The 22640-nt window shown below is 43.1% G+C and overlaps 1 protein-coding gene and 1 long non-coding RNA gene across 3 annotated transcripts in view; one reads left to right on the plus strand and one right to left on the minus strand.

The window, feature by feature from the left end:
• Window positions 1-150: 150 nt before the first annotated feature.
• The window catches only part of reck (reversion-inducing-cysteine-rich protein with kazal motifs), a 32626-nt gene continuing 10136 nt past the window's right edge, over window positions 151-22640 (minus strand). The window contains exons 2-21 of the mRNA XM_061805109.1: window positions 18893-18951; window positions 17493-17567; window positions 16903-16939; window positions 16524-16609; window positions 16379-16426; window positions 16173-16206; window positions 15824-16021; window positions 15438-15702; window positions 14505-14678; window positions 14024-14236; window positions 13522-13658; window positions 12155-12298; window positions 11898-12086; window positions 11024-11146; window positions 9317-9488; window positions 8167-8356; window positions 6460-6670; window positions 6254-6327; window positions 5622-5777; window positions 151-4783 (exon numbers count right to left, since the gene is read on the minus strand). Of these exons, the coding sequence (XP_061661093.1) occupies window positions 4562-4783; window positions 5622-5777; window positions 6254-6327; window positions 6460-6670; window positions 8167-8356; window positions 9317-9488; window positions 11024-11146; window positions 11898-12086; window positions 12155-12298; window positions 13522-13658; window positions 14024-14236; window positions 14505-14678; window positions 15438-15702; window positions 15824-16021; window positions 16173-16206; window positions 16379-16426; window positions 16524-16609; window positions 16903-16939; window positions 17493-17567; window positions 18893-18951 (2807 nt within the window). The 3' untranslated portion in view covers window positions 151-4561. The remainder of the gene's footprint in view (window positions 4784-5621; window positions 5778-6253; window positions 6328-6459; window positions 6671-8166; window positions 8357-9316; window positions 9489-11023; window positions 11147-11897; window positions 12087-12154; window positions 12299-13521; window positions 13659-14023; window positions 14237-14504; window positions 14679-15437; window positions 15703-15823; window positions 16022-16172; window positions 16207-16378; window positions 16427-16523; window positions 16610-16902; window positions 16940-17492; window positions 17568-18892; window positions 18952-22640) is intronic.
• LOC133492638 (uncharacterized) lies at window positions 5133-7916 on the plus strand. Of its 2 annotated transcripts, none has more exons than XR_009792708.1 (3): window positions 5133-5257; window positions 5628-5687; window positions 7707-7916. It is a non-coding gene; the product is annotated as an uncharacterized LOC133492638 (long non-coding RNA). The 2 variants fall into 2 exon arrangements; XR_009792709.1 differs by lacking the exon at window positions 5133-5257 and adding an exon at window positions 5287-5420.

Raw genomic sequence — 22640 nt, forward strand, 5'->3', positions numbered from 1 at the left:
ATTTTAGAGCACTTTGTAAATGATATCTGTTGAATCGTAAATAATATTTTGATGTACTGTCATCGGGATGATGAACAATGTGTATAAGTCAATTTTTAATTATTAGAAAATCAAAAACATGAGGCATGTTTGCAGTTATTTCTTTCCTATTTATCAAAAATTCAACTACAATAATAATAATCATAATACGTACTCCACACACAGACTCACATAAAAACAAAAACAGCTTGCTTGTCTCATTGCTTTTATATATTTCATGGAAAATAATAATCACGTGGACTTTGTTCTACATTTCTTTCAATTATTAGCATTTTTACATAGTCAAACTGAAAATAAACACGAAACAGATTGTACATGAGCTGTCGACTCGGCAAGAGTGTAATGGGTAATTAATGTGTAATGGGACAAATTTTAAAAAAATATGGTTGATGGACACTCTTCAATACTTAAGACAGCAGAGGGCTCTCTTTCAAAACAATAATTCATATCCACACACAGACACAGACTCACATAAAGACGAAAACAGCTTGGTTGTCTCATTGCTCTTATATATTTCATGGAAAATAATAATCACTTGGACTTTGTTCTACATTTCTTTAAATTATTATCATTTTTACATGGTCGAATAAACTGTAAATAAACACGACACAGGGTGTACGTAAGCCAACTTGGTAAGCGAACATAATGGGACACATTTTTTAAAAAATGTGGTTGATGGACACTATTCAGTACTTAAGGCAGCAGAGGGCCCTCTTGCAAAACAATAATTCATATGACCTAATGTAGAAGAGCTTGGTTCTGTCCAAGGTTCTTCGCAAAATGCCCATTTCAAGCACATGCAAACAATGCGAAACAAGAAGGAAAGTAATTCAACCACAGATTACAATTATTATTTTTATTTTAAACAGAGCCGTGCTGTTCTTTTCGGTCTTCACATCTTCATCACGTTTGTAGTTTTTCAGTCTTGAAAAAAAAAACGCTTTTCTCATGTAGGGAAAACAAAGCCATGGAAAAACATGAAAAAAAATAACATAAGAAATGTTGGCAAGAACAAAAAATATAACCATTCGATCATAAAAACAACAATAATAATTATCGATACATACATACATACAATAATACATGTAGGAGCCAGGTGAGGTTTCCCTGTTATGAATGAGTATTAAAAACATTTATACTACTTTAAAAATGAAGTGGAAAACATAAGGACATTAAATTCACGATTTCGAGATTAAATTAAGTCTTAATATTAGAAGACTAAAGTCGTAATATTCGTGGGGGAATCTTTTACAATCATTCTTTCAAATCATAACTTGATTCCAGTAAATGTACAACTTTAATTCTAAAATATATGACTTTTGACTTACTGTATTCTCATAACAGTGCTACGTTACACTCATAAATGTAAAAAAAAATCTTTCCCCCCATTAATTTTGATTTTATTCCTCCCATTGCAGCCCGAATACTCCTTTGTACCCTGAACTAATCTGCCTAGCACAGTAATACTGGTAAAGACACGTGTGGTGTACAGGCAACTAGAAAATACATTAAAAAAAAAAAAAAATACTTCATTACTGTCGTCATGCACAAAACCAAAATAACATCTATTTATTTCAAAACATGGCACCCATGATAGTCATCTGAAACACTTTTCAAAATACTGTACTTATCAAATATAGAGACCTTTCTCAACAAGAAAATATATATATATATTGCATTCGATACACAAAGATATTGCATTAGTAATAGTACTTCATAAGACACTATTATGCAAGGCATACAATGGAAATCTTTACCCAAAGAGCGACGCGGGTACGTGATTGTCTCGTCATTAAATGGCTTCGAGTTTATGCGGTAAATGTACAAATCGGTGAAATCCCTTTTAAAACTCAAGAGCTACTGGCCTCACGCGAAATATGGAATTGATATCGGAGTCATTTGAGCATTGATTCAACGCGAAGTATACTGAATCGATGCTCAGATGACTTTATGGAAAACTAGTTCGTGTCGTTTGCTTACTATCCATCTTAAGATGGGACTAGTAGCCCAAAAGTTGCACTAGTAGTGGGGAAAAAAATGTCATGAGTACAAAACGCTGTTGTTCTACTTGAATTGTCTTAAAATGGACATCAAGGAGATTGAATGAATCCTAAAATGACTTCCTATACATGAAAATATTGTATTAAAGTTCATACAACCCTCAAATTAGGGATGACAAAATTCACCACTAAAGCCGTGATTGTATCGCATTGCGCCATCTACGGCAGCTCTTGCACGCGACATAACCACGACGTCAGACATTTTTCCGTTTCATTTTTCATTTTTTGTGTCTTCTTAATATCTCCTTCACGTCCTCAAACAAAACGGCTGCAGCCGTGTCTCTTGTCGTCGCCACACGCTCAAGTCATGCTGTTCCTACTTTCCGTTCCTCGTGAGTTGCGGGGCAAGGGTGAGCGGGAAAATCCTAATTTGTGGAAATAAAAGCGATTGAAGCGACATTTTATGGACGGCACGAGTCTGTCTCAACTAGTTTGTGGTCAAAAACGAGTACAAAGGTACAAGGTAGCATCGTTCTGCTCAATATGACATTGGCATGGAAACGGGATTTCAGAACGTTCAGACAGGGAGAGAGAGAAAGAAAGATAGAGATTATTTAAAAGAGATTCTTTTTTTTATTCCTCTTGCCAAAAATAGAAGGTTATAATCTCTTGTCTGGGTCGCTCATAATAGTAATAGACTGAACATTGTTGCTTGTCACCAACATCCCACACGATGGCGCCGAAGGAATACTTTTATATCGCTCAAGGCTTTGGCCAAAGCGCAAAAACGGCAAATAGGTGATTTTTTTTTTTTTTTTGTCAGATAAACGAGAATAGGTTAAAAAAAATGAGAGTATATGAATTCACTGAAATGGTAATAAGTTAGTTTAATGCAAAGAGACATTTTTGTGGTTGAACCATATGACCGACCAGATGGCACAAAACATTGTTGCCATCTGGAGTTGATTGTGAATCTAAACGTAATACTGTACACGCCACGAAAATGTGCGTTCTTTGGGATTCTCAGTAAACGGGTTGTGGCAAACCTGACCCAAGCGTGTAAACGGAATTACTGGAAGATTTTATGTCACTCAGCTTCAGATGCCGTATAATATTAGTAAACGCCCGACACCTGAAGTCATCCGAGGGTAGGAAATAGTGGCAATACAAAATATTGACACTTTGGTCGCAATTTGGACATTTTTCACATGGAGTTTACTGAATTTTGTTGACACTACTGTATAAAAGTTAAAAGATGGACGTGAATAATTGTTAAAATCTCTTTGCTAATTTCAAATTTATTATATATATTTATTTATTTTTTTTATTTTAATTTAAAAACAAATATATATATATATAATTTTTTTGGGGGGGTCAAAAAATTACCATTGTCCATCACCTATATTCTGCATTTCGCACATTATTTTATAGCCTGCTTACCGATCGGGTGATTTGTGATCTGTATATCGCTTAGATTGTCTTTGGTCATAAAAATGAAATAATGTGCGAAACATACTCGCACTCCCAAATATCGATCCATCCCTTGTCTATAACACTTTTCCTGGTCAGGTTCACAAGGGCAGCTGCTACGCTAAGTTGCACTGGACCCTGAACTTGGTCACCAGCCGATTGCAAAGTCGATAAAAATGGGAATTTCTCCCACGCCAGCCGCAGGAAACTGAGCGACGTGAACTACTAAACTACCAACGGTACCTCTAACACTTGCAGAGGCTGGAGGTTCAAACGCTAAATGAGGTATACCCTACCTCATGTTTTGATTAAAAGCTGGCAGTATACTGTACAAAAAAATAATATTTAAAAGAGTATTTGTGTGTAAGAGACGCGGCCACATGGCACACACACACACACAAAAAAAGGCCTCGATAGACCCTAATGGTTAACACGATTCCGAACATTTCAGAGAAGAGCTTGCTGCTGGGATTTAACACTGATTCTTTGAAGCCAAATGCTTCATAAACATACAGAAACACACACAAATGCACACATTGTCATAAACGCCAATACTGTCTACAGTGTCCGCCCACAATTTGCAGGGGATCGGGATCGAGCCCTGCCGCAAATAGCAAAAATCTGCAAGCGACGGCCCCGCGATTGAAGCTTTGATAGTTAATGGATGCCACAAAATGGTGACAAAGCACTATTTTTTTTTAAAGACAGGGCAATGGCTTGCCTAATCGAAGCTCCTTTTCTCACTTCAACATAGTTCCTTGGCAACAAGATGCCACAAGAGGTCGACACGTGATTCGCAAATAAGCGGGGCAACACTGTGCTCGTAAAAACCCTGACAGACACCGTACTATAGGTCATAAAGTGAGGATCTCATCCATTCATAATACTGTATGTACAAAGCTTTTCATATTAATAGCTTTTCCACCTTGATTGTTTCCAACGCTGGCGAGTCAATTTTTTTATGATTGTCCAAAGGCACCGCCGCGGCTTCCTTCTGAAAGACGGCCACGGAATTGATCGTAACACAAGGGAAGGGAGGGCAGGCTGAGTGTTTACAGCTGTCGGGGACTTGAGGCCGCGGCCAAAAAGAGACCAAGGAGAAAGCACAGGGCGGGGCGCGGAGGCGACGGCCCAGCTCCCCCGGAGGACTTGACGGAAGACGTTTTGGTCTCGGAGGCGACGAGAGCGGAGAGGGGAATGTGGGAGACGAGTGTCGGACTGGCATAGTTGATGAGGGAATCTATCTTCTCGGCTTCCTTGCTGCAGGCTTCAATCTGGAAAGGGTTGACACGCAAACGTCAACGCTGACAACTCAAAACAGACAACAACAAAAAAAGACTCAAAAAGTGAATCACGAGTGAATCACCAATGTAACATGTAACAAGTGAGCTCCACCTCTGAGTTTTGAGTCTTTTGATCCCCAGAAAAATGTGCTTAGCGTAATTTTCGGCCAATAAACCGTGACTTTTTTCCACACACTTTCAACCCTGCGGTTTATGCGGTGATGCGACTAATTTGTGCATTTTTTTCTAACGGCCACAAGGGGGCACTCTAGCAGAAAAGGTAAGAGTGAGACCGGTGGACTATATGTGCCGAGGAAGTGACATTTATCAGTCCGCCCCTGTCAGCACTGCGCTAGCATGTTACTGCCATGTCTCAGTGATTTCTACCGATATGTTTTTTTGTTTAAACCGGCCCTGTTTGCACTCCACTAGCGTGTTACTGCTGTGTCTCAGTGATTTTTACCGGTATGTTTGTTTTTTTTAACCGGCCCTTTTAGTGCAGCGCTAGTGTTAGCGCTACTGTTAGCACGCTAGTGCAAGCGTTAAACCCTCTGTACCGTCTTTGTTTGTAAATATCTCGTTTTTCAAAGTGGGTTTCAATGTGGTCACTTGCACAGCTGCGGCGTATGTATGTACCAAATGGTATTTCCTTTACAAATACACTGGGTGTGGCTTAAAACCAGGTGCGCTCTGTAGGCTGGGAATTACGGTAATTTACAAATGTATTCAGTATTGTATGAGTAAGACATACAGCAAAAATGGTCAAACATCAGTTTGACATAAAATGAATCATGAATCAACACCAATGGTGTGTGCGTATGTGTGTTACCTGCAGAGGCGTCGGATGCTGGTCCACTGGCGCAATGAGGATCACCAGCTCGTGGTCGATACTGAGGTAGCCAAAAACATCACACTGCGGGACGGACACGTGAAGTCGCAGCATTTGAAGGACATCGTGGACTGAGACTGGCTGGTTCTTATTTAGCTGTAAAAACAAAATTGTTATGTCGTACCCGATGAACAGACTGAAATTCAGAGGAAAAACAGACCAAGATAATAATTCAAATACATTCTGAATAACAAAACTCATAAACAAAACAACTTACAAGATCCTCAAATGTATTCTGAAGTGTATGAACAAATATGTACGGCAAAACACATTTTAGCTCGGTTATGGACTACAGTGATTAGGCAGGGAAAATTCTAGAAGGGATTCACAATTCCAAGTCATGGATTACAGAAGATGGCGGCAAAGTAATTTAAAGGGAGAGCCTCATAATTAATGTACACCATGCTTCTAGCATGTTCCCAATCATGAACACATGTTACATAAAAAAATTGTTAAAATTAAGCAGTTCAGTTAATCAATACACATGAGGCTCATCTGTAGCATTAGCTCGAATTGTAGCGGCAAAGTAGAAGACGAAGTAGCGCGTGACGTGAACTGTAACGCATCCAAACCTTAGAGAAAGTGTTGATTTGTTCCTTGTTCCAGAGGACTTGCAGCATACTAGCACAGATTGGGCAACAGGCTCCTAAAAAATAGCAAGTTAAGGCTCGCCGACGTGTTGATGATGTGTTATTAGCGCTTATCATACGTATGGCCGTTTGCAACTTGCAACTGGTTCTTTCGTAGCTCCAGGTTGTGAAAGAGTTCAATAACTCACCTGGGGGCGTGACAGGCTGGCAGTCCGCCGTCGACAAACGTGGACAGGAAATGAGACCGCAAGCAGAGTCAGTTGCCATGTCCGACATGGCCCCCACGGCCTGACAGTGTCCCTCGTAGTCGAGAGCCACCCGATCTGAGTAGGCCTCGCACACGGTATTGTAGGTCTCGCCGTTGTGGCCGCAAACCTGCTGCCGACTCTTACAGGCTTCCTGAATACAAATACTTCAAATGAACAGACTGGCCATAATATTACTCCTGCAATCAGTTCATGCCCGCAAGCTTTCTTTTACTGAACATCCCGGATGGCCCAAAATTGAGCTTTTCCAGCGGCCAAGTCGAAGATTTCAATCCAACAGTGAAGCTGCGGCATGACATCAAACGGGTAGTTCCTGATCAAAAAGGCTACGACATGAGCGAAAACAATTCCGTGAAGAAGAGTCATACGAAAGACTCATGACCAGTTATCACAAATACTTTCAGTTATTGCCGTCAAGGCCGGCATAATCGGTTCTGGTTTCGGGGACACTCATTTCTTCACAGTGGGACAGATGGGTTTGATTTTTTTTTCCCTCCTGAAATACAACTGTCATTTAGAAACTGCAGTTCACATCTACTTTGGCAGTTTGACGTTCTGAAATGTGCTAAGCAATTATCTTTTTTTCCGTACACCAAAGGTCATTCTCAGGCAAGTCAAAACCACTCACTTATAAGTTAGGCATCGTAGATCCTGTTTCAATGTGAAATGGAGATTTGTTGAACGATTTTCTAGACTTGTTGATGCATCCTGTCAATTTTTCAAGTCACCGGATGTAAATTAGCTGCATATTAACTTTGGCCCATTTACAAAAGTATTACGCTGGTGTTCTTTAATGTGCATTGCTCCCTTTTAAATCTTCTTGTTTACCTTTCAGCTTGTCCCGTTAGGGGTCGCCACAGCGTGTCATCTTTTTACATCTAAGCCTATCTCGTGCATCTTCCTCTCTAACACCTACAGTCCTCATGTCCTCTCTCACAACATCCATCAACCTTTTCTTTGGTCTTCCTCTCGCTTGTTTGCCTGGCAGCTCCATCCTCAGACTCTCTCGCCTCTGGACATGTCCAAACAATCGAAGTCTGCTCTCTCTAACCTTGTCTCCAAAATATCCAACTTTGTCTGTCCCTCTTATGAGCTCATTTCTCATCCAATCCAACCTGTTCACCCCAAACAAGAACCTAAACCGAACCTGCTCCCTGCTTTCACTGCAGATCACAATATAATCTGCGAATATCATCATCGTCCAAGGGGATTCCAGTCTAACCTCATCTGTCAGCCTATCCATTCCTACCGCAGACAGGAAGGGGTTCAGCGCGGATCCCTGATGCACTCCCACCTCCACTTTAAATTCTTCCGACACACCTACGGCACATCTCACCGCTGTTCTGCTGCCCTCATACATGTCCTGGACTATTCTAGCATATTTCTTCACCACACCAGACTTGCGCATCCACAGTTCCTCTCTTATTGTTCTTATTTTAAATAAATACACGAAAAAATAAACTTCTTTAACTCGTGTAAATTATTTTATACATCTTGTGTTGATTCAACGGTTTTCACAATGCACTTTTCAGACGGAAGCAGGCCTAGAACCACACGTTTAGCTTGAAGTTATGCGTCCAAATCATTTACATTTGTGATTCTTAGCACTAGAAAAGCGTTTTCCCTCACCTGACAGTGACCCATGTAGGCAAGGGTTTTCCCAGCTTGTTGGAGTTGGCACAGGCTGCCGTGAATGAGGCCGTCGGTATCGCAGACCGGCTCCACGTTGCTCTTGTCGCAGGCCAACTGCCGGCCGACGCACTCGTACTGCAGGCAGTCCGACGTTTCGCTCAGGCAAACTTGATATTTCGGGACGCACCTGGAAAAACACAGGTTTAATTTGATGTGAAACCCTGCATTCATGAAGCGAAATACCTCGACAAACTAACAGTGTACCATATAAAATACTCCGCTGAAATGATCACACACGTTCTGTCATGTAAGATTAATTAAGAACTTGCATATTGAATATGAGTACAAGTAACTTTATTGAAAACGAACTGTTTATTCGGGTGAGGCTTTTTTTTAATTTGATTATATATTTTTATGCCCATACCCTAAAAATACAACAACATGCAGTGATTAGTACACACTCTCTCTGGAAATATTTTTGTAAAACCGCATCGTTCCTATGGCAACATGCAAACAAACCTTCTATGCAACCACAAAAACCATCAGCAAATTTCTGACCAAATGAGAGGTGTTTTTTTTTTTTTTTTGGGGGGGGGGGGGGAGTGTGTGGCGCTTAACACGCAAAGTACCGGTAAAAAGAAAACTGCTTGGAGCAGCGCGTGCATACTTGTGCATGTTGGGGAACTTCAATCCAAATCCACTCATCACTGCATGCTTGTTCCTTTGAACGGCGTGCCAGGAAAAAGACTTTAGGCAATTTATTTCTCGGGGATCACAGACATCATGGGGTGTGAATGAAAGCGGGAAAACGGCATGAGGGTGTGTGGATTAGTACAAAGAATGTTTTCCGGACTACACGAGCATATGGAGTGCCATTAATACTGGATATATATGCAAATACAGCAATTATGACAGCGGGGAAAAACAATGAAAAAAAGTAAAAAAACAAGTTAATTTAAAAAAAAAAAAAAACTTGCATCAAATATGCTGCGGGCTTTTCCCACATGCAACCCGGAAAAATATCGACCGAAAAATGCCGTAGCTGCCTTAATAATAGTTTTGTCTGGCACCGTGAGTGTTTACTTTATTTTGTCACATGTCACGAGTCGCTGGGTTTGAGCTCAGAATAGACAGCAGCTGTACCAACCTCTGGTTTCTCTGGCAGGGTTGACTGGCGCAGGGGTTAGTGAACCGGCACTGGCCAAACACAAACTGATGGTCCTTGAAACCCACGCAGCGCGCCACACATGCGCTTGGGTACGTGCGGCCGTTGGAAGCGCACACTGGGATGAAGTGGTCGGGGCAGTTACATGGGAGACCTGAGGACGGGCAGGGGGTAACGAAGGGGGCGGCAGGCAAGAAACCAGTTAACATTGACTGGAAACTCAGCACAGGTACAGTATGTGTTGGCTAAAAAGGGACTTTTCGACAAAAACGTAATGAGCCAGTGAATTTTTATGAACCATATTTCCAGTCGCAGCAAGTGAATGTAACAAGGACTACCTTTTATAGTCTACTGACAAACACGAGGAAGACTAGATACGGATCTTGAGTCAATATTTTGTACAGGAAAACTGGCTGGACGTCAACCAAACATATCTTTTGTTTTTGACTGTGGGGGATATTAGTCTACCCAACATAAATCACGAGGAGAACAAACAAACTCAGCGGAAAAAGCCTCGAACACCCACGATTCCTTCTTATGGTTCCCTGAAATTTAACAGTCCTTTTATGCAAATATCCTGATCTTCCTGATTTTCCTTTCGGCTTGTCCCGTTCGAGGTCGCCACTGCATGTCATCTTTTTCCAGATAAGCCAATCTCGTGCATGTCATGGCCCTGCCGTCGCTGTCCTGGCCGTAGCGCTCCCTGAGGCGGCACGCACCTGCAGCAATCTGGCTGTCTGTCTGGCCTTTGCCAGATCGTTGCTTCATGCCTCATTCCCGCACTCTAATCCCGTTTCTGATCTCCCGTGTACCGACTCCTGCCTGCCCACTGACCTGCCTCCTACGCCTGACCTTCTTGCTACTGCTGCTCCCGTTGACTGCCTGCCTGATCCCCGACACTGGCCCGAAAAAACACTTTTCCCAAAGTGCCTCTGCATCTCCCGAGTCGTGCATTTGTGTCCAACCCCGTGTTCTGGTCGTGACAGTCCATCCTCCTCTCTAACACCCACTGTCCTCATGTCCTCCCTCACAACATCCATCAAGCTTTTCTTTGGTCTTCCTCTCGCTCGTTTGCCTGGCAGCTCCATCCTCAGCACCCTTCTACCAATATACTCACTCTCTCGCCTCTGGACATGTCCAAACCATCGAAGTCTGCTCTCTCGAACCTTGTCCCCAAAACATCCAACTTTGGCTGGCTCTCTAATGAGCTACTTTCTAATCCTATCCAACCTGCTAACTCCAAGCGAGAACCTCAACATCTTCATTTCTGCCACCGCCAATTCCGCTTCCTGTTGTCTCTTCAGTCCCACCGTCTCTAAGCCGTAAAATCATGGCCGGCCTCACCACTGTTTTATAAACTTTACCCTTCATCCTAGCGGAAAATTTTCTGTCACTTAGAACACCTTCTGCCAGCTATTCCAACCTGGTTCTTCACTTCCTTACCACACTCACCACTGGATTGTTGACCCCAAATATTTGAAGTCGTCCACCCTCGCTATCTCTTCTCCCTGTAGCCTCACTCTTGCCCCTCCACCCCTCTCATTCCCGCACATATTTTCTGTAAATATCATGATATCTGCCATTATAACCCAATACACCGATACAGGATGATGACAAACAGATGTGGAACATTATGTATGATCAATGTATGAATAACATCCAGACACCCTCTCACACAAGCAGACAGACCGGTAAAGTGTAGGCGGTCTTCATCTGAACTTTCAATGTTGAGACATTCTCTGTCGGTGCAGATGGGATGGCCACCGAAGCAGAAGCAGGTGTCACAGTCTAGCCTGAAAGACACCCCGTGATCTGGTGAAGACAGAAATCACACACACACAGACACAGATGCAACTTGAAAAATTGACAAGCACACGATGCTTTTACAATACAATGGTATTCACAATGGAACATGGAAAAATGACAAAGAATAGGAGTTGAACGAGAGCCATTCGGAGAAAAATGTGACGGTAATTCAAATTTTTCATTCATTTTCATTCCCTTTTTTTTATTGTGTGGAAAGCAAATTTGAAGAAGGAGTCTCACGAGGGGAAACAACTTGTTGGACGTGGCATTTAAAGATTTGTGATGGTGTGACATCAAAAGCCAGTGAGCCCAGCGACAAGACTGCACAGGCAGGAAAGAAAGCAAACAATTTTAATTCGAACCAAAAGTACAATTTAAACAATGGCTGGCATACAATAACTAAATACAAAAAATGCTAAATAATGGTCAGGGACCACAACCGTACCACAGACATGCTGCTCTAAAAGAAAAAACAACAACTTGGTTTTTACCATGACAGCTAGGATTGCAGCTGATTTTATTTTAGAAAATACAGTAAAAGAACTACCCGTAACCTCGCTCAATTCCCAACAGCAAACGCCCCTTCATCTGGATCATTACTGCGGAAAACTCAAGGATGTCTAGCATGGCTGAGGTAGGATTGTTTTGTGGTCTACAGCAGCGGTCCCCATGCCGTGGGGCATGTCCCCTCAGCCAAGCCTTTGAGGTTTTAAAAAAGAACCCCCACAAAACACAAAGACCAGTCAGCAATACTTACTTTTTTTCTGCCCTCCGACAATGCACGGCTTGCTGGTGTCCACACAAGGCATCTCCACACAGTTCTCCAGGCGCCCACTTGAACCACAAGTGCAGACCTCGTAACACCCGGCCGGACCAGCGCGAGTCGGCACCTGTAAGCGAGTGTCCTGTTGCACCAGAAAATCCGAAGCCTCGCCGAGTTTACAGCCTGTAAACAAACAACGAAGTCAGAGACGCACAGCTCTGCAGACTATTCACGTGACAAACTGGTCGTACCTGGCACGCAGATAAATGGCTGACAGTTGAGCTCATCCAGGCAACCCTTTCTGTTGACCTGGCACAAGTGGTTGCTCGGGCAAGGGTTCGGGTTGCATGGATGGATGACCTCTTCAACAAGGCTATTTCCCAGCGAACTTGGGGCTGATGGAGGGGAGAAAATGATGAATGAAAACAAATGATCGCACAGGGTAAAGGGCGGAAACGTGGCGGCGAATGCCTTTTAGCGGCGTGATATGGCACATTGTGACAACAACACGGATACCGTAGGAATACACTGTAAGAACGCCGATGAATTTTCCAATAATTCGAGCGGTGAACATTATCCTGAAGTGTCCCACGAAGACGGTAAAGAATACGAGCTTTATGAAGGCTGGCGATGAAGAAGCCGACACAGCAGTCGGAGGATATGCCTCGATTTGGAAGTATCGACTGGTAAGCATTTTTGAAGTTCTTGTTCAGTTTAGTTAGTCCTAAACTGATAAATAGTGAAGGCTTCGATAGTTTGAATGTCGATACGAAGTTTTCGGCCTTGTTTTGAAATCATGCAAACGCTGTGAATTTAGCGATTTGGTACGTGACAACCGCGGCAATTACTTTACGTGTAAAATGCACCAGACCACACAGAAGCCGATAACTATATATTATATATTGTATTATATATATATATATATATATATTTTTTTTTTTTTCACAAATAAGTAATAATAAAATAATAATGAATATTTTTTACGGATTAGTTTTAGATTACAATCACTGAGGAATTCTTGAAACGAATGGGTTTTTCATCGCTTATCATCGTTCCAAAACAGCCCATCCGAGAATTTGTGACGTCAGCGGTCCGCCCACGAAATGAGTCGTTTTGCAGGTAAGAGAAAGTAGGTCAAAGTTTGCGGATTTTAATTCATGAACACTTGTATTTTTTTGGTAAAAAACATCTAACAAGATATGCATTTTATGGAACATGTAGTTTCATCTAGATAAGATCAGTTGCGTTAGAAATGAGACATTCCATACACTTTAACTCATAAAATTACATCGTATGTGTGGTCAGAGGAACATTCCTAAAGAGATCATTAGGGCTTGATGCTAATGGACAGTTGATCCATGCTAGTGCGTCTTATAAAGATATAACTTGTCCAGAGATAGAAATGTATGAATGATGTGGTGATGTGGTCACCATATTACTTCATTATCCAGTCAAAATTACTTTGTAAAAATTGTGATCAAATGCCTTTATTGCTCACAGCCTCTAGGTGGCACGTTTCGCCTTGCTTTATCCAACCATCTATTTTCTATACATCGTCCTTAATAGTCAGTCTTGATCCGGGAAGGCTTCATCCCCGTATTATGTATTTTGCACTTACTGAGGTATCTGTGGAGAGGGATGCAGCGTTCGGGGTCATCAATGGGTGACAACCGCTCACAAATCCTCTCGGGAGTTTGTCCCTCGTGAAAACGCTTTCTGTCCCCACATTGGGTCAGGATTTCCACGCAATCTGACCTAAACCCGACAAAAAAAAAAAAAAAAAAAAAGGTCACGTGATCATGCAAGTCGTACACGTTTCCTGCGCCAACAACACACAAGAGTACCACAATGCGGACACAGGATGAACTAGTTACAGCAGGATTAGAGAACAATAAAAAAAGAAAGCATGCAGCTCCGTTGGCGCCGATTTGTTGTTAACCGCTTCTCAACTCTACAACAATGATCCGTTTTATTGCTGCTGTCAGCCTTTTCACAAACAGAATGCGTCGCCTTATTGTGCCCAACAGGCTTCTGATTGAAGCGCAGAAACAAGATATTCTTCACAGCACATGGCCGAGATCTGTCGTCTGTAGAATGCGGCGCTGTACTGGTAGCCTTACTTGCATATGACGCTCCCCCTGGACTTGCTATGGCACGGTTTGATCTGCAGGGAGCAAGCAACCGCCTTCCACATATCCGGCAGACATTTCCTGATGTCCAGCACAGGAATGTTCATAAAAGGCATTTTGATTGTTCCATTGGACCACAGCTTGATGTCATTCATAGCTCCTTGGTCTGACTGCATGTTACAGCTGCGAAACAGCTCTGTGGGCCTGTGGACGGAGATAATAGGAGGCGCCCGTTGGTCTCAGCAGAGTGGGTTAATTGATGCTTCAAAGCAACTAGCTTCTATTTTGAAATTCATCAAGCTTTGTTTATCTTCATTGTAAATAAATTACACTCCGGTTCCTCCTTGGACCACGGATGCTGTAATCTGACTCTGCGAAGGTGGATATCGACTGCACATTTTACCACCATAAGGTGAAATAATATTAGGTGGGAAGACTGATTTTTAGTTTGAGGAAATACTGGGAGTCTTACCTATTGTTGAAGTTGGTGCAATAGGAGAGATCCTTGCACCCCAACTGGCAGGGCTCTCTTACGTCGGCCAGGCAGTTGATCAGCTCAGTCTCCTCGGGGTTGTACTCACACAACTGGTCAAAATCTTGCCACGTCTGGCTGCCCCAGTTCGTGCTGATCTCTTGGCACATGTCCCTGTTGGAGCAAAGAGATGTGAATTAACACAAGGAAACCGACATGAGTTCTTCCTTCATCCATAGCGCCGTATTGCTTCTGTCAGGATATTGTGTTCTTTTCTTTTCCAGGCTAAATAGATCCTCGTTGAGGTTGGATGACTTCAAGTACTTGGGGTCAACAATACAGAGAAATGGAGAGAGTGGTAAAGAAGTGAGGAAACTGGTCCAAGCGGGGTGGAACAATTGGCGGAAGGTGTCTGGTGTTCTATGCGACAGAAGAGTATCCGCTAGGATGAAGGGCTAAGTTTGTAAAACAGTGGTGAGGCCGGCCATGATGTACAGATTAGAGAGGGTGGTGCTGAAGAAGCGACAGGAAGCAGAACTGGAGGTAGCAGAATTGAAGATGCTGAGGTTCTCGCTTGGAGTGACCAGGTTGCATAGGATCAGAAATGAGCTCATTCGAGGGACAGCCAAAGTTAGATGTCTTAGAGACAAGGTTAGAGACAGCAGACTTAGATGGTTTGGACATGTTCAGATATTGGTAGAAGGGTCCTAACGATGGAGCTGCCAGGCAAAAGAGCGAGAGGAAGACCAAAGAAAAGGTTGATGGATGTTGTGAGGGAGGACATGAGGACAGTGGGTGAGAGGAAGATGCACGAGATGGGCTAAGATGGAAAAAGATGACACGCTGTGGCGACCCCTAATCGGGACAAGCCGAAAGGAAAAGAAGAAGATGTGACTATGTAAAGCCCATCTTGCGCTGAGCAGGCGGCGGTACCTGCAGTGTGAGGTGTTGGCCTTGGAGCAGCAGTGCAGTTTGGCGCAGTCCATTTTGGCAGGATGTGGGACTTCTTTTTCAGTTGGCGATGGGGGATGGGCACTTCCCAGAAAGCACTGCCACATAGGATCTTGGGGGAGAGGCTGGGAGCCACACTCATCGATCAAGCCCTCCATGATCTCGTGCTCTGTGCTCAGGGTGCGGAGGATTCGCCGGCAAGCCACTTGGCAGTGGGTAGCCTCTGCCCGGTCACAGCAGTACAGACCTGGAGGTGACGCTCTTGGTTAGTTAATTCTCAGGAATACAAAGTACATCCTAACAATGTAACATGCCAGTCAGTAATACAGTGGAAGAAACAATCATTAATCTGCGCAGCTGCCACTTACTGTCTATAGGGCTGCGTATCGGGTAGGACTTGGTGAAATTGGTGACGCAGCTGAGCAGTTGAGGGCTGTGGCTCTGACAGTACTCTTTAACGGCGTTGATCTGAGACATGGTGGGGGTCGAGTCGGTCCTGAAGATGGCCTGACAGTACTCTCTACAGGTGGTGTGACGCCCCGCGTAGCTGCAGCACGTGGAGCCCACTGGGTGACGGCACACAAGCATACTGTGTCAGACGAAGACGACGTGGGCAGAATTTGGGAAATCTATTCATTTGTGATGAAAGGAGGCCAATTGTGCCCGTCTTCGTGTTAAAAGTGGAGTGACCTCATCCTTTTCCACCCTGTCACTTACTTTCATTTTTGGTGATGCAGCTGTGTAGAGGATTCTGCAACAAGAAAAACACTGTCGACAAACTGTTGAAACAATTAACCGACTGTTTCGCTCCAAAACATAGACGAGAGAATCAAAATCAATTCCGAGCAACACAAGGCTTGATTACTCCAACATGTGATATTTATTTTGACTTTTGCATACTGTGTATGAAACCCTCGACTTACCTCTGTGACTTTTTTGCATACTTTTGTCAGGTCATTTCTGGATGACGCCTGTGAGGGAGGGCCGAAAGCGGAAAACGGCACAGGATAACGTTATATCTTTTGAAGAAACAACGTCTGGACATGATTTATTTACAATTCGACATACCTGTCTGCATTCCCTGCGGCACTCCGACGAGATAGCCAGCTCGCAACAGCCAAGCCCTACCCAGCTGTCTGACTTTCTTGATACTCCTGAAAGCAAAACGCGGTGTCCAATGATGAAACATTTCCCGATTTAAACGACCGATCTAGTTTTTAGCGCCATGTCAAAGATTCCAGAAACTTGGGACAGCTTCCGTTTACCAATTTGTATGTAAACACACATAAAGCAAAGCTTAAAACATATATGGGTCAAATTGGGAGTAAAAGTGAATTTTTGTTTGGTGTGTAAAAAAAAAAAAAATATATATATATATATATATATATATATATATATATATATAAATACTATCTTGACAATCTGACCTTGACCTATATTATCTTACCTGGAAGTGTAGAGTTGATGCAAACCCACAGCTCGTTCTAAAAAAAAAAAAAAAAAAACATAAATAAATAAATAGATACATGAATAATAAGATTTTACAATTTCTATTGTAATGTTGCGCAATAGAGTGTGGATATGTTGCCAAAATGCGTAAAATCAGTTTGCATTATTCTGAGAAAAATGTGATTTATTTTAACTAGACCTTCAAATTTTTGAAAAAAAAATATTGGCTCAGTCTTAATATGTTCAAAAAAAGATGATCAGAGTTCCGTCACACTTTATGTCAAGATTGCTTTTTATTTTTAAAATACTATTATAAATACTATCCCCCTTAACTTGTAAAAGGATGTGTTGTGGCATGCAGTGGTGGAATAGAACCATCGGAGCTTGTGTAAACAGACTTAAGACTCATTCTTTCTCCTTGAGTCATGACCGACAGGTTGTACATCGCCACCCATACTGTCACCATCATCTGTCATGTTCTTGTGAAATGATAAATGTCCACTATTCCGCGCTAACAAGGCAGCTTTGCTTACCTTTTTTTTTTTTTTTTTTTTTTAATTTATTGAGTCACACCGGAATTGGACTCACCATTGACTCCGGACAGTAACTTGGCAATCTCTGCAGGAGATGTTTCAAGCGGGACTCACTTTTTATAGTGGCGAGCTGCAGGAAAAGAAAATGGTGATTAAATAAAAAAAAACCTATCTATCTATCTATCTATCTATCTATCTATCTATCTATCTATCTATCTATCTATATCTATCTATCTCTCTCTCTTCTCTCTCTCTCTCTCTCTCTCTCTCTCTCTCTCTCTCTCTCTCCTCTCTCTCTCTCTCTCTCTCTCTCTTCTCTCTCTCTCTCTCTCTCTCTCTCCTCTCTCTCTCTCTCTCTCTCTCTCTCTAGCTAGCTAGCTATCTGTCAAAACAAATTGGTCTGACCTCAAAAGGTATTTGAACAATTTGGCCATTTTTCCTTTATTTTTTACTGTAGACCTAAAACACGTGTTAAACCCACATTAAAAAAAAAAAAAAAGAATATGAAAAAAAAGAGCAGCTTTCACTTCTTATTTTCTTCTTTTTAGATGAAGTATCGGGACACGTGACTGACGTGTTTCGTCGATGACGTGTTCCCTACTCTATTTGTCACCCGTATTTTAAACAAGCACTATTTTGACTCACATATGCGGATTGCGGCTTTGCACCAACACCTGCGCTGAAAGTTTTTTTTTTTTTTTTTCATTTGTGGCGGCAGTAGCAGATGCTGTTGTGAGAAACTTGCCACGAATAGCGTAGACCGTACGATGCGTTGGCGCAGCTAGCTCACGTTCAGTCCTCATATTATCGAATTAAAAGCAGGAACCAAACTGGGATCGGCCCTCAGATTCATTCATTAATGTAATTATATTCTAAATATAGCTAAATGGGTGTAACCAGACTTAAGGGAGCTTCCATTAGATGTAAAATGGAACTGGTGATTATCATGTGCGCCTGGCACTACACCCCACCGCAGAACACGCGTACACCCCACACCACTCCGACTTTTGCAAACATTTTGAGGTGACTGCACTTGTAAAAGACTATCGTCATTCTTCCTCCATCTTTTTGATCCTCGTCTATTTCTTTCTCCTTTCCCCCCCTTTTTTTGTGGTATCTGCTAAAAAATGCAAGCAACCACCTCCTCAACACTTCCACTTCAAAAGCATGAATTAGACTCATCCCGTTTGCTGGTTGCGGAGGGGGGAAAAAAGCGTTCTTTGCTCTTCGTTTCTCCATGTCCTGTTTTGTTAAGGAGGCCACAATGGCGGTCATTGTGTCACCTGCTCCTAATTGAAGCGGGGCGAGAGAGAACCTTTACTCTGCACTTCAAAGAACAAAAATACAACCCCAAAAAAAGAGAAAAACAACTGCTCCACCCCTCCCCTCCAAAACCCCTCCATTCAAGGGCCAACAAACGCGCTAAGGAAGGGATGGGTGTTTGAGTGTTCATACCTGATCACAAGCTTCTTTACATGGAGAGAACTCGGCAGCATGGTGGCAACAGGCGGGATCTGCATGCATGTACACACATTTAGTATCATAAAATATACAGGATACAGTATAGAATAAGTAAATGGTGAGGGTGGAATTGGAGTTCAATGTTTCCCTGACATTTTCAGCGCAGGCCCCAAATTAGAAATGCGCTTGCTTGTTACTAAAATACATAATGTATGAAAAGTATCTTGGGGTCTTGTTCACGAGCGAAGAAAGGAGCGGGTCATCGACAGACGGATCGGTGCAGTGTCTGCAGCGATGTGGATTTTGTATCGGTCCGTCGTGGTAAAGAGAGAGCTAAGTCGAAAGGCGAAGCTCTCAATTTACCAGTCGATCTACGTTCCTACCCTTACCTATGAGTATGTGCTCTGGGTCGTGACCGAAAGAACAAGATCCTGGATACAAGCAGCCGAAATGAGTTTCCTCCGCAGGGTGTCCTGGCTCTCCCTTAGAGATAGCTCGGCCATCTAGGAGGGGCTCAGTTTCGAGCCGCTGCTCCTCCGCATTGAGAGGAGCTAGATGAGGTGGCTGGGAAATCTGATTTGGATGCCTCCCGGACGCCTCCCTGGCGAGGTGTTACGGGGACGTCCCACTGGAAAGAGACCCCGGGCAGGACCCAGGACACGCTGGAGAGACTATGTCTCTCGGCTCGCCTGGGAACGCCTCGGGATCCCTCCGGAAGAACTGGAAGTGGTGGTTGGGGAAAGGTAAGTCTGGGTATCCCTGCTGAAGCTACTTCCCCCATCACCTGACCCGGAGAAGCGGTAGAGAATAGATGGATGGATCAATGGACCAGACAACATATTGACTATGCATTGGCAGATTTATTCTCGTGTCATACAGGGCAAACCACCACCTCAGAATCCTGAAAAATCACAAACCATGAACATTATTACCTTTAACAGAAGAGCTCTGATGGAGGATTCCCCCGCACCCCCCTGCTCCAAATAACTATATGCAGTATATAAACAATACACAAACATGTCATTGCTTGAAGGATTGGTTTTAGCATGTCACCAGATGAAAATCCCGACAAACAACCTCGGGACTAACAGTGATTAAATGCGTTGGTGGCATCTTTAAAAACCTAAACTATTGACTCACAAAATGGGGCAAACCAAGAAACAGGAGGGAGCGAGGGTGTGTTTTGTTGCGATAGAGGTCCAAACCACAGCGTGGCTCAGGGTTCCAGTAAATGCCTTGGCTCCATTTGCTCTCGGCAAACGTCTCCCGCCTGCTCAATGTGGCCCAAACACTTTGACGCAGTAGTGATGTTGGACTCGAGTGGACATTTAGCCGCTCTCGTGCGGTTACTCACGTTGACAGCTGAAACTCTTACCAGACCAAAACACAGACTCAACTGATGGTCGAGGTTATATATATATATATATATATATATATATATATATAAACATCTGTAGACACAACAAATCTTCAGACCTCATATTATTTTATTTGTATAAGGATTTATCTTGTTCTTTTTTTGGTTCCAAAAAAGCTTGAAATATGTAGTCTTTTTATATCCCTCCATCCATCCATTATCTTCCGCTTTTCCGGGTCAGGTCACGGGGGAAGTAGCTTCAGCAGGGATACCCAGACTTCCCTTTCCCCAGCCACTTCTTCCAGCTTTTCCGGAGGGATCCCGAGGCGTTCCCAAGCCAGCCGAGAGACATAGTCTCTCCGGTTGAGTCCTGTGTCATCCTCGGGGTCTCTTTCCAGTGGGACGTGCCCGGAACGCCTCACCAGGGAGGCGTCCGGAGGCATCCGGATCAGATCCCCCAGCCACCTCATCCGGCTCCTCTCAATGCGGAGGAGCAGTTGCTCAACACTGAGCCCCTCCCGGATGACCGAGCTTCTTATATCCACTGTAGAGTTATCCTGAAATTTCACCCAAGGGCACAATACTCCAAACTGTTTTTTTCGTGTGTGAATAATACATATAAAATATGTATTTGTTGTTGTTGCGACATAGTACAATCCACTTCTAGAGAGTTTACAAAGTAATCATGAGTGTAAAAAGTGTGGGTATATTTTTTTTTTTACTTTATTGCCCATCCACCATCATCTGCTGGCGACCAACCCTTTTGTTCCTCTCGTTTAAAAGCGACCAATGCAGGCATTTAAAAAAAAAAAAAAACATAAAAGAATGTGAGTGTACTTGAGAGGCAACACATTGACGGAAACCATCACGCCCACTTGTCAGCGTATCCACGTGTGCTGATAAGCACACTTGTGGCTCCATTTATGCGCGTTGGAGAGAGAAAAAACTGTCGGCGTGTCCTTAGCTGCTTGACACACGGGTTTCTGGATTCCATCAGCGGGCCCGGCCGTCTTTGATGCTTTCGGGGGCGGGCAGGCTTCCACTGTGTGAGTTTTGTGCGCGCGGCGTTGTGCGGGTTTTGAGAGAGTACGCACGGTCTTTAGCAAGTGGCTTGAAATGTGTGTTAGCGGATGCACAAAAAAAAAGTGGAAGCATGAAATGTGTATAAAGTGAATATTGGAGTGTCTTTGAGCTCCTGGTTAGTCTGGGTGTTATACAGTAATTACACTGTAACACCCCATTAAGAAAGATTTAAATCTGCTTGTGGCTAAACTTCCGCTCTTCCACTAACCTCGACACTGATGTTCTGACCACGCTCTTCGCGACGCCAAATCCATTTTCGAGGCCACGGCCGCGAGTAAATAACAGATTGCTGAAACAATGGCAAGTGACATCTATTGGCGAGAGGGGAGAGGGATGATGGATGCCGTCCAGTCGTGTAAAATGTGAGGCCTCTTGCGCGGCGCTAATGAGCGCTGGCCCCATTCCGGTCCGGCGTACATAAGAACAAGCACCCCCTTCAGCGACGCTTTTACAGTACATTCGTGGTTAGCGCGATGAAGGCCGCTGCTTGTGGCCGACTTGCCGGTGTGATGTCGGCATTCGTTTCCCAAAGGAATTAAAAAAAAAAAAAATACAGAAAAATATAAGAAGGTAACTTTTGTGATTTCCAAAATCTCAATTTTAAGTTCCCTTGGAAATTTAACAGCAATTTCCCACCCCGTTTGCAACGCTACTCCCATCATCAGGCACAGCACATTCTGAAGACTGATACAGTGAAGAAAATAAGTATTTGAACACCCTGCTAGATTGCAAGTTCTCCCACTTAGAAATCATGGAGAGGTCTGAAATTTACATCATATGTCCATCCAGAATCCAAATCCAGAAATAACAATGTATGATTTTTTTTTAGCGATTTCTTTGTTTGATACAGCTGCAAATAAGTATTTGAACACCTGAGAAAACCAATGTTAATATTTGGTACAGTAGCCTTTGTTTGCAATTACAGAGCTCAAATGTTTCCTGCAGTTGTTCACGAGGTTTGCACACACTGCAGGAGGGATTTTGGCCCACACAGATCTTCTCTAGATCAGACAGGTTTCTGGGCTGTCGCTGAGAAACACAGAGTTTCAGCTCCCTCCAAAGATTTTCTCTTGGGTTTAGGTCTGCAGACTGGCTAGGCCACGCCAGAACCTTGATATATTTCTTATGGAGCCACTCCTTGGTTTTCCTGCCTGTGTGCTTCGGGTCATTGTCATGCTTCACAGTAGGGATGGTGTTCTTGGGATGGAACTCATCATTTGTCTTTCTCCAAACACAGTTAGTGGAATTATGACCAAAAAGTTCAATTTTGGTCTCATCTGACCACAAACCTTTCTCCCGTGA

The sequence above is a fragment of the Syngnathoides biaculeatus genome, chromosome 19 (genome assembly GCF_019802595.1).
Source record: "Syngnathoides biaculeatus isolate LvHL_M chromosome 19, ASM1980259v1, whole genome shotgun sequence".
In the NCBI taxonomy this organism is placed as follows: Eukaryota; Metazoa; Chordata; class Actinopteri; order Syngnathiformes; family Syngnathidae; genus Syngnathoides; species Syngnathoides biaculeatus.